At 48.2% G+C, this 18,843-nt stretch overlaps 1 protein-coding gene across 2 annotated transcripts; it reads left to right on the forward strand.

Moving 5' to 3' along the window:
* Nucleotides 1–581: 581 nt before the first annotated feature.
* On the forward strand, nucleotides 582–17,897 carry NQO2 (N-ribosyldihydronicotinamide:quinone reductase 2). 2 transcript variants are annotated; one of them, XM_032424650.1, is made up of 7 exons: nucleotides 582–833; nucleotides 5,229–5,368; nucleotides 7,426–7,590; nucleotides 11,409–11,539; nucleotides 13,950–14,063; nucleotides 14,946–15,047; nucleotides 16,701–17,894. In XM_032424650.1, the coding sequence occupies exons 2-7, from the start codon at nucleotides 5,362–5,364 to the stop codon at nucleotides 16,875–16,877; spliced, it is 696 nt and encodes a 231-aa protein (XP_032280541.1). In that variant the 5' UTR covers nucleotides 582–833; nucleotides 5,229–5,361; the 3' UTR covers nucleotides 16,878–17,894. The 2 variants fall into 2 exon arrangements, with proteins under 2 accessions (XP_032280541.1, XP_032280542.1); XM_032424651.1 differs by lacking the exon at nucleotides 14,946–15,047 and having other exon boundaries at nucleotides 16,701–17,897.
* The last annotated feature ends 946 nt before the right edge of the window (nucleotides 17,898–18,843 follow it).

An 18,843-nucleotide genomic window follows, 5' to 3' on the forward strand; every position in this document is an offset into this window, starting at 1 on the left:
GAGAGAAAGAAAAGAAAAGAAAAAGAACAGAGACATCCCCTGTGCCCTTTATTCAGAATCCTGCAATGAGAACATCCAGCCAAACTACAGTACAGTATCACAACCCGGATACTGACATTGATACAGTCCCATACAGAACATTTCCAACACCACAAGGGTCCCTGTTGCCCCAGCTACCCCCTTCCTAAACCCTGGCAACCACTAATCTGTTCTCCATTTCTATAATTTGTCATTTCAAGAACGTCACATAAGTCATACAGCATGGAACCTCTTGAGATTGGCTTTTTTCACTCGGCATAATTTTCTGGAGAGTCTCACAGGCTGTTGGGTTTTCGATCCTTTTTCTTTCTAAGTATTACGCCATGGACCTGCATTTTTTTTTAACTTGGATACCTAACCAGGGTTGGAGTAGGGAAGAAGCACAGAACAGGAGGGTTCCCCGCCACATGCAACCCAGGTCCAGTGCAGGGCCAGCGCCAGAGGTGTGGGGCGGGGCACAGGTCAGGACCGCCCGGGCGGGGGCGGGGCGGGGCGCCGGGAGAGGGGCGGGGCGCCGGGAGAGGGGCGGGGCGCCGGGAGAGGGCCGGGCCGCCGGGAGAGGGCCGGGAAGAGGGAGCGGCTGGGCTCTGGGGACCTGCGGGGGCCGCGCGGAGACGGCGCCAGTGCACGCGGCCTTGCCGCACAGAGCGCAGTCGCAGCTCTCCGGCCGGCGGACGAGTGAGAGTGCGGGGCCCCGGGGGGCCGGAACCTGGCGCGGACGCCGAGAGCTTTGCTCCCGAAGGCGGAGGGCTGAGTCCTGCCGCTGCTTCTCCGGGGCCCGGGCTGCCCGCAGGGTGAGTGCCTTCCCTCGCCGGGGTGCGGGGGCCTGGGGCGGGGGCACTTTCCGGGGCGCTGCTGTCCGCACCGCGGGCCATTCACCGTTTCGACCCTGGTTTGTACTTACCTCTTACCGCGTGCTAGGTCCGGTTATAAATGCTTAGCGGAATCGTCTCCTTTAATGGGCCCTCTGCCTTAGGAGGTCCGTGGTGTGATTACGCTCGTGTTAAAAATGAAACAGGGCAGCCCAGGGTCAGTTTGGACAGGGGCTGCCATCATTTAGGCCAGCGGGACACCGGCCAGGGCTGTGCTGGCCGCAGGGAGCCGCCTGTTTTGGCTCGTGGCAGTCTGTAGCAGATCCTAGAAAAATAATCTTAAACCTTTTGTCTTAATGAGAATATTAGCTAAAGCACATGAAAAGAAATATGTATTAAACGAGACGTCGGCTAGCAGTGCTGTTTATAGTTGGGGGGGAAACAGAAATACCTTAGGTGCTCAGTAAGAGAAATAGTCACAAATGGGCATGCATACATAGTGAGATGTTATTTAGCTGTTGGAATAACTGGCTCCAGAGCCTGCCTACATGGAAAGAGGTATTGGAAATGTTAACCTTAAAAATAAAAGTGACAGTTATTTAACCAGCAAAAAAAGGGGGGGGCGGTTTTTTGGGGAATTGCAATCTGGGACAGGCAAGCTTAGGTAAAGCCATAGGTAAGTGCCCAGAAGAAAGGGGAGGAACGCTGGGAGAGGGGAGGTTGGGAAGGCTGTTATAACCAAAAAGTCCATTGGAGTAAAAAAGCCAGAGTTCCAAGTATACTGGCTTTTCATTGGCTGAGTGTGACCGCCTCCCATGACTGGGCTGTTGCTGGGGCAGGAGGAAACCTTTCTACCTCCTGCTCGGACAGGAGGTGCAAAGTGCATCTGTCACTTCCTCTGGGGGCTGCAGTTGACACCCCCCCATAAGCGTGCAAGAGCTACTCCTGCTGGCCTCCGACTCCACTCCAAATGACCTTTCCTTTTATTAATTTTCGCAGAAATCGAATGACAACATTATAAAATAGTTTCTGGGTGCTGATTAAGATGAAATAATATGCATAAAAATATCAGAGCCCGTTTGGTGTGACATACATAATTTAACAACCTGTTGACCTAAAAAAAAAACAGTTATTTTACCAGCAAAATGAGTGTATTCGGGAATAACAGAGGAATTGCAATTTGCGACCTGCAGGCTACGGCGAACCATAGGTCAGTCTGGAGAAGAAAGGAGAGGAACAGAGGAACATTATAAAAAAAAAAAAAAAGGAGGAAGTTGAGAAGGGCTGCTTTGAACAAAGGTCTGTTGAGCCTGTTGGAGGAAAGCAAGAGTTTAGGGTGGTGATGGTTTTTGGTGGGCTGAGTTGTGATAGTTTCTCACTGACTGGACTGTTGCTGGGCAAGGAGGAAAAAAAAAAATCTTTCTTCTGCCTGCTGGGGTTGTAAAATGACCTGTTCAGGAATGTGAGGTAAGCTGTGAGGGAAAGTGTGTGGGTGAGAGGTCCCCCTACAGGGCGTCCTGACTCCACTTCAAATGAGATTTCCCTTTATCAACTTCCACACACCACGTGGTTCCTTTTTCTTATTGAGCTAGGCAAGTGCCTCCTTCCTAACAAAGGAAACTTGGCTGTGCAGCAGGGTGCTAAGGAAGGTGGGGGGGGGGGGGGCGACAGCTAGTGAAGAGCCTGGCTTGAGTCTTTTCTCTGATTTTGGACAAGTCGTTCATTTCTTGGGCCTGTGTCTTACTCTGTAAAAATAGGAGAATGGACGAGATGCGGAGTCACAAACTCAAATGCCTCAGGTGGCCAGGTGTGTGATGTCAATCCGTAAACTGGGCCAAGCCGAACAGCAGGGAACAGTACATGCTTTGTCGTGGGCATTAAAATTAAAGCATTTTATCCAAACCAAAATGGAATCTCAGGGTAAGGTGTTCCCTGAGCCTGCAGTGACACTGATAACCTTTTAAAAGGTAATCCGATCCTATCATTCTCCTGCTTAAGATGCTCCAATGGCTCTCTGTTAGGCTTAGAATAAGATCCTTGCCCTTGTCCTACAGACCCCACCTCACCTCTATGACCACATCTCCCACCATCCACTCTTTTTTTTTTTTTAAACCACAGGCCAGTCAAACAGGCTTTCTTGAACACACTCCAGGCCAGTTCCTACCTCAGGCCTCCTCCTTGTCATTGCGTCTGCCTGAACCTCTGATCTTTGCATGACTGGGCCAATATCATTCACATCCCTGTTCCCGAGATACTTTCCTGGACTCTCCTATCTAAAATAGCAGATGTACCCCTGGCCATTTTAGTCACAAAGGTACTTTATTTTCTTATCACTATCACTATTACTTAGCATTGTTGTTAGTACTTATCACTATCTAGAATGTTACCGTTGCCTTCTTTGCCTGCTGGTTTTGTCTGCCCAGCCCCCGGCCGAGAGTATAAAGTTCCATTCTAGCCTGTCTTGTTCACCACTGTGGCCTCCCCACCTGGCACAGTACCTGGCCAGAGGGTGAGTCCTCCTACAAGCCGGTGACCCAGCTCAATGAAGGCATAGATTGGAATTGTGTCCCATTCACAGCTGTTCATGGAGAGTCAACTCCAAACGGCTTAACCACAGTTCAGAGGTTGCTCTCCCATGTAAAGAAGTCTGAAGGTTGGCAATTCAGAACCATCTCACAGCTCCAAGGAAGCATCAGGAATCCAGGTTCCTTTTGTATTTGTGCTCTACCATCCTTAGTCCAGAGCTTCTACCCCCGTGATAACAAGATGACTGACCGAGCCCTAGCTACCGTTCCACAGTGCAGCTCAGAGGAAGGCCAGCGGCAGGGGCTGAAATGGTACCTCCACCCTCCTCACACCCCCCCCCCCCCAGGTCAGCCCTTAAGGATATGTCCTAGGAGCCACATGTAATGACTTCTGCTTCACCTCTTTGATCACCCCTGAGTGGAAGACTGGGAAATGTAGGGATTAGCTGCACACACTGACACCTGAATAAATTCAGGGACTGTTCGTAAAAAACAAGAGGGGATGTTGGGTAGCCAAAGAGGCAGATTCCTAACTGTTCAGTCAGTAGTCAACTTAAGCAAATGGGCAGGATTTAAACTCATATTTGAGGTATGATGGTGTTTGGAGTTCCAACCGTCTGTCTGACGAGAGCTGTTTGCGCCCTCTCCAGTTTAAGTGTCCTGCCTGCCCTCAACTCACCTCCAGCCACAATTATGTAAACCTCTTTTTCTTTCTGTCCCTGGGACACCCAGCCTGGGCCAGAGCCCATTCCCCTGCAGCCCACCCTCACTTCTTGGCAGTATTCTGCATACCTTAGCCCTTTACCTGGGGCTCCCGGACAGCTGGAGGTATGGAGGGCCCAGGAAGAAGCTAATTCAGGCTCTGCTCCAGATTCCAGTCATGGCCATGGATAAGCCTGATTTCTGTCTCTGTTCTTCTTGTTATCCAATAAAGATGCACTGATAGGTGTTAAAGTTGTCATTTGGATACAAAATGCATCATACAGCATCTCCACACTGACCCTGAGTCACGGGCTCTGGGCTGTTTTTTTTTTCCAGCAGAGGGAGTAGGTTTGTTAGAGGTATCTTTTTTTTTTTTTTAAAGATTTTATTTATTTATTTGAGAGAGAGAGAGCACAAGAGGGGGGAGGGTCAGAGGAAGAAGCAGACTCCCTGCTAAGCAGGGAGCCTGATGTGGGACTCGATCCCAGGACTCCAGGATCATGACCTGAGCCGAAGGCAGTCGCTTAACCAGCTGAGCCACCCAGGCGCCCCTGTTAGAGGTATCTTGTCTCTCCCAGAGTGGAGCCAATTTCAGAGTTGGCTAGCTAAGAGTGAGGATTCAGGCTTCTCTTGTGCCTTTGAGGCCTTCTCGGGAAAACTAACATTTTTCCAGAGCCTTATTATGTGCAGGCCACCATATGTATGTCTTGTCTGTCTTGTTCTTCTCAGCCATGCTGGGATTTGCAGACTGCAGTAGACATGGTAACTATGAATTTCTTAGCAACACTCCTGACCTTTGTCTCTTCATCTGTGTTGATTATTGGGGGCAGGGTGGGGGCACGGAAACGTGGGAGAGGGAGGAAGGACACAGAGGCATGTTTCCTGCTTCTTATCATATCTTATTTTCTAGGACCTCTTTATTTTGGCTGCCTTCGTGGAAGGTTCTGAGTCCTCTCAAAAAAAACAAAAAAAAAAGTCTTGGTTTTGGCACCCTGCCTGATTTGTTCTGAGGCTTAACTCTCCAAGTGGTTCCTTGCCCCTCAAAGCTTTTTTTTCAGACATGTCTGCATATCCTTCCTGAGGCCTGCAGTTGGTACATTGGCCTCACCACATCTCCCCCCTTCCCTCAAGTGTTTGTGTTCTCTTCCAGATTGTTGGCGTTCCTGAGGAGAGTGACCACAGCTGAAAGCCGGCAGCTCGCCACACTGAATCCTGTGCCCAGGATTAACAGCAGACCCTCCCTTTGGTAGTAGTCAGAGGGGAAGAATCCATCTTCTTAGAACATGGCAGGTGACTGTTACCTATGGGGAAGATAAACTTTTCTAAATAAAAATTTTAATTAGAAATTAAATATGTTATAAAATCCCAAACAACACTGAACTGTATTAAAACTTGTTTTGTTTTTAACATGAATCACTATTTGGAATTATCTTATTTTGTATTTTCTTACTTGTTTTATTGTCCATTTCAACCTCACCAGATTATAAGTTCCTCAAAAGTGAGAGCCATGCATATCTTGTTTTGCTGTGCCTCTAGTCTCTGGAATGATACCCAGGCTATAGTAGTGCTCCATAAACATTTATTGAGTGAATGAGCCCCAGGAGTAACTGTGGTTTAAAATTCAGTACGACTTGGGGCTCCTGGGTGGCTCAGTCTTTAAGCGTCTGCCTTAGGCTCAAGTCATGGTCCCAGGGTCCTGGGATCGAGCCCTGCGTCAGGCTCCCTGCTCCGCGGGGAGCCTGCTTCTCCCTCTCCCACTCCCCCTGCTTGTGTTCCCTCTCTTGCTATGTCTCTGTCAAATAAATAAAAATATCTTAAAAAAAAAAAAATTCAGTACGACTCGGGGCACCTGGGTAGCTCAGTTGGTTAAGCATCTGCCTTCGGCTCAGGTCATGATCTCAGGGTCCTGGGATTGAGCCCCGCATCGGGCTCCCTGCTCAGCTGGGAGTCTGCTTCTCCCTCCCCCTCTGCTGCACCCCCTGCTTGTGTGTGCTTCTCTCTCTCTCTCTGTCAAGTAAATAGAATCTTTAAAAAAATAAAATTCAGTACGACTCAGTTTTTACTCTTGTCCCTTCTCAACATATACACACACACAAACACCCATAAATACACACAAACACACACACCCCATGCTGCAACTTTTTTTTCCTCTCAACAATATGGCATAAAAATTCTTTCATTTCAGAATATAAAGTCAACCTTATTTTACACAGTACGGTGTAGACTAGGGCTTCTCTGAACCTCAGCACTACTGACATCCTGGGCCAGTAATCCTTTGGTGTGGCGTGTCCTGTTTGGTGCCGGATGTCTAGCAGCACTTATGGTATCTGTCTACCAGATGCCAGCAACACCCTCTCCCTAGCTGTGACACCCCAGAGTGTCTCCAGACATTTTGAGCTGTCCCCGTGGGAGGCGACATTGCCCCCACCTGAGAACCACTGATGTAGATGTTTCATTTGTGTCCATTGGTAGATTTCCTGTGTCACCAGTGAGTCTGAGAAGTTAAAAACGTTAACCTTTAACCTAACCCATGGAATCCAACCTTTACATCCAGTTGAGTGCCCGAAACTGTTTGCTTCAAACTAACATTGGTATCCTCCTTAGGGGCCTAAAATGAAAAATTAAAATCAAGAGTTCAAACATTTTAGTCTTAGACATTATTACTAAGGGCTAATTTAAGCAGATGACCAAAGCCGCCTCCCAGAAGAAATCAGTACGTGATCTCCCAGAGTCTTCGGAACGAGGGAAATGTTGCTTCAGAGGCTGTTGGTATTAATGGCACAGCCAGGACCTGTAAGACCTGACTCTCAGAATTTCTTTGTCATCAGCCTTGCCACCCAAAGCGGGGCTCCATCTAGGCCCTGCCTCCCCGCCGGATTAGGGGTCTGATTTTCCCTATCTTGTTTACTTGTCCCATTTCAGTGGGCCTAGAGGAGAAGGAGGCAAAGCTGTATGTCCGTAGCTGATGCCTGCCAAAGTAGGGTTAGCAAGACAGATTAGTTATGGTAGCTTTCAATTTTGATGTTCGTCAACAGGGCAGAAACCTCTGATAGAGAATACCCACGATAGCTTGGGCTTTTCAAGAAATTCGTGGTGTGATTTTTGAGGAATCCTTATTTGACCCATTTTACATTTGTGCATTAGTAAACTCAGGCAACAGTGAGCTATGTTATAACTGGAGTTTTAGGAACGTCCGTTAACGTTAAAACTGTCACCCATGACAAAGGTTGGTATTTCTTAGCTTGAGCCTATGATGCACCTACGCATTTCATTGTTATCTTAGTCTTCGTGGAATTTTGACAAAGAGGAATTGTTCTTCAAGAGACATCATTTGTTTTCTGATACAGGCAAGAAAGTGCTCATTGTCTATGCTCACCAAGAACCCAGGTCTATCAACGGCTCCTTGAAGAAAGTGGCAATGGAGGAGCTCAGCAGACAGGGCTGCACCATCACCGTGTCCGACCTGTACGCCATGGACTTCGAGCCGCGGGCCACCAGGAAAGATGTCATCGGTGAGTTGTGGGCTAAACGGTTGGGTTTTTTTTTTTTTTTTTACTTTTTTTTAAAGATTTTATTTATTTACTTGAGAGAGAGACAGAGCATAAGCGGGGCAAAGGGCAGAGGGAGAAGCAGACTCCCCGCTGAGCAGGGAGCCCGATGACGAGGGGCTCGATCCCAGGACCCTGAGATCATGACCCTGAGCTGAAGCCAGACGCTTAACCGACTGAGCCACCCAAGTGCTCCTGGTTTTTTAACGTTCTTCTTTCTAGTTTTTTAATGGAAAAAAAGTTTTGAAAAAACTCACCATTGCACATGAGACCAGTTCTCAAGTCGAAGGAGTCCACATGGCAAGTCTTTTTCCCATCCCTGTCCCCCAGCCACCCGTGTCCCTGCCCGCAAGGTCACCAGGGTGCTCACTTGTCTCTGTGTCCCTCCAGAGACGTCTGTGCTATGGAAAGCAATTATGGGCATATTCTCCATTTTCTCTCCTTTGCTTCAAAATGGTAGCATATTTTACATGTTTTGCACATTGCATTTGTTTTTTACTGCCCAAAGTACTCATTGTGTGGAGGTGTCATATTTCAAGTAGCCCCCACTGAAGGGCATTTCAGATCATTCCTGATCTTTTCCTATTACAAACAGCTGCGAGGAAGAATCATGGCCATGCGTGTTTTCCTACATATGCGGGTGTGTCTAGAGGTGGAATTGCTGGTCAGAGGGAAGGTGCAGTTTTGATTTTCATAGATAATATCAAATAGTAAATGGACCAGTTTACACTCGCACCAGCATGTTTGCAAGTGCTCATTTCCTCTGCATGACCAATTTTTGATAACTGCCAGTCTGTCAGGTGAGAAATGGTCTCCCAGTATAGTTCTGATTTGCTTTTCTGTCACTGTAAGTGACCTTCACTGTCTTTGTGTTTATGTAAGAAGCATTTTCTCTTTTTTCCAGCTGCATTAAGACATAATTGACAAAAGTTATATATATTTAAGGTATACAACATGATGGGGTTTTTTTAGTTTTTTCCCCTAGTATTTTTTTTTTTTATTAGTTTCAGAGGTAGAGTTGATTGATTCATCAGTTGTATATAACACCCAGTGCTCATCATATCACATGCCCTCCTTAATGTCCATCACCCAGTCACCCCATCCCCCCACCTCAATCCCCTCTGGCAACCCTCAGTTTGTTTCCTAAGATTGAGAGTCTCTTATGGTTTGCCTCTCTCTGTTTTTATCTTATTCTATTTTTCCATGCCTTCTCCTATGTTCATCTGTTTTGTTTCTTAAATTCCACATATGAGTGAAATCATATGATAATTGTTTTCTCTGATTGACTTATTTCGCTTAGCATAATCCCCTCCAGTTCCATGCCACCTTCACTGTGATTTAAATTCCCATGTACATTTGATTCTGTTCTATACTTTGTATTCTGTTGGGTTTTTTTTTTTCTATCTGTTATGGATTCAGTACCACATGGCTTTAATTATTTTGGCAAGTGATAGAATATCTGATAGTATTAGGTCTCCATGTTTGCCTTATTTTCTATTTTTTCTAGCTAATTTTACTTTACTTTTCTATAAAATCTTTTGAATTAACTTTCCAGATTCAAAAAGTAACCAGATGATGTTTTTATTGAGATTGCATTAAATTTACAGATGAACTTTTATTAGGCTGATGCTACCCAGGAGAATGGTATGGCTTTTCATTTGGTCACGTCTTCCTTTACAACCCTGCAGCTCTCTTTACAAGTTTTCTTCATGCAGATCTTGCATAATTCTTGTGAATTGGTTTTTGTTTCTCTCCGTGAAGAGGGCGAATCTCTGTTTCTGTGCCTGCGAGTGTGTGTGTATCCAGCCACGCCTGATTTTCTTACTGTTTGTAGTAGATTTCAGCTGATTCTCTGGGGCTTTCCTGATAGACAATCGAATCATCTGCAAATAATGATAATTTCACTTTGGCCTTTCCAGTATTTAATACCTTTAATTTCCTTCTGTTTGTAATTGTGTTTTTTTTTATATGCCAAGGCTTTATTTTGTTAATGATAATCCCAAGATTTAATATTTAATTTTGATGGTAACAGCTGATATCCTGTATCTTCTTGTCTTTCTTCCATTTTAATCAATCAGTCAACAGTTTTTTTTTTCTTAAATATTTTATTTTATTTATTAGAGAGAGAGAGAGAGAGAGGGCATGAGAGGGGGGAGGGTCAGAGGGAGAAGCAGACCCCCCACAGAGCAGGGAGCCTGATATGGGACTCGATCCTGGGACTCCAGGATCATGACCTGAGCTGAAGGCAGTTGCTTAACCGACTGAGCCACCCAGGTGCCCCTAAATCAGTCAACAGTTTTCACTTAAGAAACAACAGAGCAGGGGCACCTGGGTGGCTCAGTCAGTTAAGCAGCTGCCTTCGGCTCAGGTCATGATCCCAGGGTCCTGGGGTCGAGCCCCACGTCGGGCTCCTTCCTTAGCGGGGAGCCTTTTCTCCCTCTCACTCTGCCTGCTGCTCTGCCTACTTGTGTTCTCTCTCTATCTTTGTCAAATAAATAAATAAAATCTTAAAAAAAAAAAAAAGAAACAACAGAGCAGGGACTGGGAAAACAGACTCTTATGTTAAGGAGCCACTGGTTTTGAAGTGGATGAGTCTGTTGAAGGACTGTGGATTCAGTTCTCCTTTCGGTTCCTCTCCACGCGGCTGGGGGTTTGTCTGCTCCTCTCCAGACCCCGTGTGGTGGGGTGGGGTTCACACCTGCTCCCACCTCTGCTGCTACCAAGACCTCTGTGGTGTTGCACCCGTCACTCAGCCTCTCTAAAGTCTCGCTTTCCTCTTCGGTAGACTTGGACTTATACTTACCAGTTGCTATAAAGATAGAAGAGGTAATGTGTGATGGAGCATAGCACTTGATAGGTAGGAGGTCCTCAATAAATGGTAAGCTATTATTAATGCTGATTAATGCCTTTGATGAATCCTTTTGGTTGACAAGATCCCAATGGAAGGTGTAGATCAAAATAACTTCTCTTTCGTTTTAGTTGCCGTGGGCAGTGCTGTAAGTTCTAGCCCAATCCCCCTCCTCCCACCACCCACTGCTGCTGCCTGAGCCCGTCCCCCCACACGCTTGCTCTTGAATCCCTGCTGCTACAGTGAGCTCGTCCACACCCACTTCAGAGCATTTATGTATTTCCCTGCATATGCCACATGGCTCACTACGTGCAGGAAAAATTCAGGCTCCTTAAGAAGGCTTACAAGACCTGGCCCATCTCTCTACTCACATCACCGGCAGCCCTCCTGGCCTTTCACCCATTGCCCTGGAGGTGCTCCTAGTAGCCCCTTCCTGGGCTGGCCGGTTGTCGGACACCCTGCCTTCTCTGTGTCTTATGCCCAGAATGTCCTGTCTCTTCTCTCTAAGGCTCCAGGTGGCCTGGTGAACTCCCAATCCATCTTCAAAGCCTGGTTTACAAGCTCATCACTAACCCAAACAAGCAGAGCCGGGCACTGCTGTATTGAGTTAGACCACAAGCATCTTGATTGTAAGACAGGAGGCTTATCTGGCCGTAACATCAGACTGAGCTACCTAACTATTGTTTTGTATGTTAATCATTTGGATATTTAGCTACTCTTACTGGACTTTGAGTCCCTCCGAAGGTGAGAACAGTAGCTTCCTCTCTTTATATTCCCATGGCCTGACCCCAGGGCCCAACACCTGGTGGGGTCTCAGTGAATGTCTGGCGACTTGCTTTAGGGAGTCCAGGTAACGGGGATGCTAGTGGGATTGGCCAGGATGGGCTGTGGGTGCACATGTGAGAGCGTGAACATTTGGCCTGTTCTTCTCCAGGTGCTCTCTCTAATCCCGAGTTCTTCAACTATGGGGTGGAAGTATATGAAGCCTTTAAGAAGAGGTCTCTGGCCAGTGACATAACTGACGAACAGAAAAAGGTTCAGGAAGCTGATCTAGTGATATTTCAGGTTTGTTTTGCCTCTAATTATTATAACAAATTAGATTTATTCCATGTACAAGCACTTTCCAAATACTGAGTCGCACACTTCTAGAAATGGTGTTAATGTTGTTAGCACATTTGCACACTTATTTATGTCTAGTTGGGTAAGGAGATCTGTGTAGCCAATATTCATTCAAAATCCTGACTCCCAAGTAAATAGTAAGGAATACCCCATTAGCCCAGCAGTCCAAGAAACATCTGCATCACGTCCGGGGGATTGCCTTCATTCCCTTCTGATTCCCACCCCACACAGGCAGAGGCTGTGTGAAAACCAGATTTGTCCACATGAGTGTTTATCAGGGGAATTTGGGCCAAATGTAACTCCTGCCCTAAATATCCTGATCAGAGAGGAAAGTCTTCTTTTGATTCCTTCCTGCCACTGGTTGCCTCCCCAGCCCACCTTCTGTGCACTCATTCACAAGTTGCCCCAGGCCAGGACTCCCTGGGTAGAGAACTGGCCCAGGACCCTGCTTCTGTGGGCTCTAGCCCCAACTAGACAGCCATGTGTACCCACAGAGGGAATTGTGAGCCTGGCAGCAAAATAAACATGCTTTTGGGGAGCTGTTGGGTTGACAGAAATCCAAGTCAACTAGAAAAAAGGAATTTATTCTCAGGGCCCTGGTCCCTTGGGTCTCCTGGAAGCCAAGGACAGGCTAGTTGGGCTTCAGGGACCGTGGAACCAGAGGCTTAGACCCCTCTGCCCTCTCCCTCTGATTCTCCTCTGCTGTTTCTTGCATGCCGGCTCTGTCCTCTTGCTGCACACCAGGGCCTGGGGGCTCTAGATTCGGAACCGCCAAGATGGATCTGATTGGTCCCGATTGTCTCAGTTTCCAACACGGCGTGAAGGCAGGGAGACGGTGAGAGAACAAGACCCCCACGTGTGGGGGAGGGGTGAGGATGCGACCAGTTTCCAGGTGAAACCGTGTCCAGAAGGGAAAGTTCATGAACCCTTCATAAAATAACCCTACCCCTTTGGGCGGAGGTAATGCTTCAGCCCTCCTCTTCTGCCCCGCCCAGGCTACCTCTAGACACCCCTTCCTGGCACCGTCCCTTTCTTTCCCAGGCAACCTGGAGCTGCTGTCTGATCAGAGTGCGAGATGTTCTTCCATCCTAATTCCACGTGGCTGGATCACGGTGCCACAGAGCTCACTTGCCATGTGCTTTGTCATGTCACAGAATAATAGCCACACCAGGACAGTGGGGCCGTATCAAAACTGGCCAGCAGTCTGGGTCCATGGTCCAAGCAGAACCATGCTTGGCTCTCTCGATCTTCTCTTCCTGCCCCTTGGGGCAGGTGACCACATGGAGCCCAGCTGTCCATTCTCCTTGCTTCTGCACTCTTGCAGCTGGAGAGCTAAAGCGAGCCAAGGCCAGTTCCTTCTGTAATGGTCTTTCTTTTTCCCTATTCCATCTCACAGCTCTTTTCCCGCTGCCTTCCCTCTTTTCCTGGTACTTTGCTCAGAGGGTCTGCATTATAAGCTTATTGTTTTTCATTCAACACTAATAAGAACTTCATTCCTCACTACTACTTAGTAGTGATCACTGCTCCCCATCACTCACTGAGCATTTACTCTGTTCTAAGCACTGTATTGTCATGGAATCCTCTCCACGATGCTGTGACCTAGTAACTTGTACTGGCCCTAATGGCAGATCAGGAAGAGGAGGCACAGAGACGTTAAGTAACTTGCCAGCATCACACAGCAGTGGGTTGTGGAGCTTAAATTTCAATGCCAAGTCCTGTGTTAGATTTATAGCAAAAGCACATGGAACATGGGCTTCCTTCTGCCTTTGGTAACAGATTATTATCAGTGTTCATCTCCTATCATTGATGATGATTCTGGATATAGTGTTAGGGCTTCTATGGAGACCAGAGTGGACTTTAGGTAGATCTTACTGCTGGTGTGTGGAATCTGAGGATAAGGCTTTAGTTTGTGTCAGAATCTGGAGCTTCTCAGAACTTAACTCAGTCTGACTTCCAGAAGGCAGCAACTCACCCCCGGGAAAGGGGCAAAATCTTTTCCACACCCTTCCTCTTGTGCCCCTTGATTGGATCAGTCACAGGGACTGCTGCCGCTGAGCCAGTGTCCAGCAGAACTTCCTAGCACCCCCCCCCCCCACCTGCTCAAGGACCAGCCTAAGGGGCCGTCCCTGGGGGACACAGAGCCACCTGTAATAGCAACCAGGACCATGGTCAGCTCTGCCCCCCCACCACACCATCACCCTGTCCACACTGCATGTCCCCGCTCGCGCCGCTCCCCGGCTATACTCGCCTGCCCAGCACCCGGGAAGAGGAAGACAGTGGGATTCCTTCTGGATCAGCAGATCTGCAACCTGAGGCAGCCCACAGCATCCGTCTCTCCTTGGTCTTATGTCCCCAGTTCCCGCTGTACTGGTTCGGCATGCCGGCTATCCTGAAGGGCTGGATGGACAGGGTACTGTGTCAGGGCTTTGCCTTTGACATCCCAGGATTCTACGATTCCGGTTTTCTCAAGGTACGTACCCTGGGATAAGGATCTCTGTGTACTGGTGGGGGGCATCTCCTCGAGTCCTATTTGTAGTTTGCTTTTTTATCACCAAATAGTGATTGAGCCACCAACTGTGTGCAAAGCCCCGTGTGCTGTACTTGGGAAGGAAAAGCAGTTTCTGAGGTCACGGGGCTCTTGTCTGGTGAGGGAGATAGATGCATCCACCACAAACTACACGAGTGGCCAAGAAGGGCATGGAGTTGGTGTTGCGGGAGGGCTGCAGTGGGCCCCACGGTGTCAGCTCCGGCTTGGGAGAGGGCGTCTGCACTGTGATGCAGAATTGAGCCGTGGCCTCACACCACTTCACCTCGCAGCTTCACATTCCTCCTTGAAAAACAGGATAATATGACACGCGTGTTGCAGGGTGAGCATTGCATGGAACCCAGTGGGTGCGCCATGCACAGTAGCTCTGAGTTTCTTACTAAGTTCATGCCTTACTGAAATAAATAATGTCTTAATTCTGAAAGCCTCAGAAAGTAAGTGCACGTAAGGAAACCATAGAGTCACATATTCCGTCGTGGATGGTGAAGTAAGGCCACCATTCCGTGAGAATGGTCCTGGGCCAGGGGCCTCACAGCAGCCGCGGCCGTCGGCACCTGGGCCTCTCCCGTCTGCACCCGGCACCACCCCCTGCTCTCTACCAGAAGTCGGGGCGCACCAGAGCCCCGTGTTCACTCAGGCCAGGCCCTCCCCTGTCCCTGCCGGCTGTGGCTGCCCCCCTGGAGCCGGGCGTGCCAGAGGAGAGTGTTCTCACGTGTCCATCCCTGGAGGGACTGACCTCAGACTCTCCCTCCTGGTTGGACTAAACCTTGGGGCCGGAATCACATGGATTTGTTTGCTCCTCCGCAGAATAAATTGGCCCTCCTTTCATTAACCACGGGGGGCACAGCCGAGATGTACACGAAAACCGGAGTCAGCGGAGATTTCCGATACTTCCTGTGGCCCCTCCAGGTACCCCCTGCACCCCCCACCCCCTCCGCTACCCCTGCAACTCCCCCGGGTGTCAAATAAGATGTGATGTAAGCCTGAAACCCAGACCATTTTGACTCCACCTGAATACAAGAAGTTAGAACATTTTGCCCTTTCAAATGCCTTACGTAGCACTGAAAAAGTGGGCCAATAGGGAAAACACATATTTATTATAACGATAGCCTTTGAATTTGTTGCGTGGAAGCTAAGCCGAACCTGGTTAGCCGACGTCTGCTCCGTGGTGGCCCTGTGTGTGTGCCGAGCACCGGGGGCCCCGTCCACACCGACTGGCGGCGCTTTGTGGAGGCGGCATCCCAAACCCTGGCAAGAGGTGCCCCAGGGCCGGCAGTCCAGATAGTCTGACACCTCCCACAGGTGATGGGTTCTTGGAGCCAGGGGCTGTGCCCCGTCCCCAGAGCCCACACCCCTCCCCGGGTTCCCAGGACTCTGGCTCTGCTCTCTCAGGTAGACACCGTGCTGTCTCTGTGCACCCCTGGGCCGTCTGTGAAGGGGACAGCAGGGGGCAAAGCATATGCAAGCAGGCTGGGGTTCCCCCGGGTGAGGCACCCCTTGCTGAGGGACCGAGCTGGGGGTCGGGGCAAAGGAAGCAGGCTCTGTCTGGGTCAGGCGGCCACAACCTGGCTCCAAGCTTCCAGGAGACTCAGAAACCTAGATGCAAACCATTCTTCCAGGCTGTTATGAAGGGACATTTGTCCAGGGAGGAGATCACATATTTAACAGTTTGTGAACTTGCTTTAAAGATGTAGACAGTGACCCCTCGTAGGGCAAGCGTGGACAGAGGTATGGGTTTTAAGGGAAGGAGTGCAGAGAGGGGAGAGTGATACTTGTAGTAAGAGTTGTCTTTGAAAGGATAGTGATTCGATTTAGTGATGTTCCGCGGGAGAGAGTGATAACTTACGGGGCTGAACTTCCCTCGCCACAGGTCAGCTAGTCTCCTAGGGGTCATGAGCCAAGCTTAAATTCTTCTGGTTTTTTAAAAATCTTTATATATTCTTTTCAGTTTTCAGAAGTATATATTACGAAAAAATGTATAAAATATAAAAATAGAAAGTCTTCTTAATCCGCCCTTAAAAGTAATTGCTTTTAATAATTTGATGTATTTCCTTATGGCCCAGACGTATTTTTATATGTATATTTTTTATTATCGGGGTTATTATGTTTGTTTTTACGTAAATGATATACCACGAATACTGCTTCAGATTTCTTGTTATTTTTACTTGACACATCTTGAACAGCCATACGTGGATATACTTACACTATAGCTGCAATAATGTCACATCGTTCTAGAATAATCCATTGTATGAATCTACCATAATTTGCCTAATCAATCAAAACCGTAAGGTTTACTGTCTGAGTCAGAAGTGAAGATTACGGATGCATTTCAGTGAGGATCTGAAGTTTCCAGTTGCCCGAAGTTCTTCACCTCACTTGTCAGGGCCTGCATCTTAAGGTTACAGGGCAGTTCAGTTGTCTTCGGTGACCTAGTAGCAGTGAAGTTGTTCTTTTATTTTTTGAAGGCTTATTTCAGGTCATTTCCCCCCTTTAGTTGTTTACCTGAATGACACAGAAAGGATACGGCTTCTAATCAGCTCTCTGCTCTCTCTGTGACTGCAGCATGGGGCACTGCACTTTTGTGGATTTAAAATCCTCGCCCCGCAGATCAGTTTTGCTCCCGAGATTGCGTCAGAAGAAGAGAGGAAGGCCATGGTGGCGTCCTGGGCCCAGCGGCTGAAAACCATCTGGGAGGAAGAGCCCATCGACTGCACGCCTCCTTGGTACTTCGGGCAGTGACGCTTCGTGCCTCATCCACGGCACGGGCACTGCCTGCACCTGCGAAGAGATGATCCCGTAATAAAAGGAAATTACAACAGAGTGAGCTGGAGATAGTTAATGTCGGGTAGGACCGGGTGTCCTACAGCCGATCCAGCATTTCAGCCGTCCGCTGGTTACCCTGAATTCTATTCCCACGAGGCCATTATTCAGCCGGGCTTGCTTTTCTCTTCTGATGTCTTTCCATCTCCCTGTGTTAAACCTTTGTGGGTATCTTGTTCTCAAACAGTTCTCCTGGCATGGCATAGTTTTTTCCTTTTGTTTTATTTCATAACTCAACTTGGGAATTCCTGTTTTTTTCGTAGGAAGGTTGAATATTTGATAGCCACTGTTGTAGTGCTGTGTTTGGACTTTTTTCTTCCATCTCTCTCTCTTTTTTTTTGTACGTGCCTACATGATGGCTTTGAAGTTAACCCATTTGTAAAGTCACTGCATGGGGGTTACCGTGAAAGTCTCCCAGCGCCACTCTGATGCGTTCACGTGACACTACTAATAATTACCCTGAGTGGAGGCACCTGTAGCAGGAGGGGGTCTCCCTGGAATCAGGTTTAAGAGATTAAATCTCCTCCTCCTCCTCAATCATCACTTCCGAGGATGGAGCCACTGCCTGTGCACAGGGGCCGTCCTTCCTTAACGTCCCCAGTGCCACCCATAGTCCCCTTGTCGGACTGGCCACACAGCTTGTCCCCGGACTCTGCTCATCGTACTCCTTCGAGCTGGCACCCTCATCCTTGAGCAGCCTGTCCCCTGCTCCGCTGCCGCCTCCCTCTTCCTCAGCATCTCCAAACCCTTTTCCACCTGCCTTTTCTTTCTCCTGTTTTCCACCTGCTGCATCATCACACACTTCCCTGTGTGCATCTCCTTCCTCCTCATCTGAATCCCCACGGCCTTCCCCACCAGACACTCCCTCAGAGCCGCCATCCCCAGATGCTCAGCTTTCAGGACCGTTCCTTCCTCTTTTTTTTTTTTTTTTTTAAGATTTTATTTATTTATTTGAGAGAGAGAATGAGAGACAGAGAGCATGAGAGGGAGGAGGGTCAGAGGGAGAAGCAGACTCCCTGCCAAGCAGGGAGCCTGATGCGGGACTTGATCCCGGGACTCCAGGACCATGACCTGAGCTGAAGGCAGTCGCCTAACCAACTGAGCCACCCAGGCGCCCTTTCCTCTTTTTTTTTCAATACCGTTTTCCTCTAGTTATTTTTTTGGAGCCCTCTTCAAAATCCTTTTCAGAGCAATCTTCCGATTCTCTTTTCAAGACGTCTTCCTTTTCAGATTTTCAGGGTCACCTTCAGACTTTTTTCAAAGCCATTTTCTTCGGAGTCTTTTTTGAGGTATTCTTTCGAGACTGTTCTCATCACTTTTGGAACTGCCTTCTTCAGATTCTTTTGGGAGTGCGTTCTTTAGCATTTTTTTCAGAAGCATCTTCAAAATCTCCCCATCTTCTCATTTTTCGAATATCTTTGCATGTCTAGATTCTTTACATGCCATGTTAGTTGTGGCTTCTAGAGCATTCATCCTAGATGTGCTCGGGTGCTCTGGAAATGCCTTACTTTAGAAAGCCTCGCCTTTTGGAGCAAAGATGGAAGTTGAACACAGAACGCCTCCATTGGCCTCGGGACACTGAAGAAAGACTTCCCTTCTCTCAGCCGTTCCTCCCTCCCTCTTGGGGTCTTCTCAGCCTGGCCATTTGTAGTCCCATCCCATGTTTCGACAGGGAATCGATGGCCACCAAACACCTTCCATCGAAGGTTTGAGTGCACAGATAGTTTCCTCAAGACATCTGGGTGTCTCTCCAAGAGAAGGAGCTTCCTGACTGGCCCAAGCTTTGAACAGTCTCCAAGGTTTTCTCTGACCTTGATCAGCACCAGCTCAAAATCCATGGGATGAAACATTTTGGTGATGAGCACTCCCCCTTGGGGCATTCCAC

The sequence above is a fragment of the Phoca vitulina genome, unplaced genomic scaffold (genome assembly GCF_004348235.1).
Source record: "Phoca vitulina isolate PV1807 unplaced genomic scaffold, GSC_HSeal_1.0 scaffold31, whole genome shotgun sequence".
Classification (NCBI taxonomy): domain Eukaryota; kingdom Metazoa; phylum Chordata; class Mammalia; order Carnivora; family Phocidae; genus Phoca; species Phoca vitulina.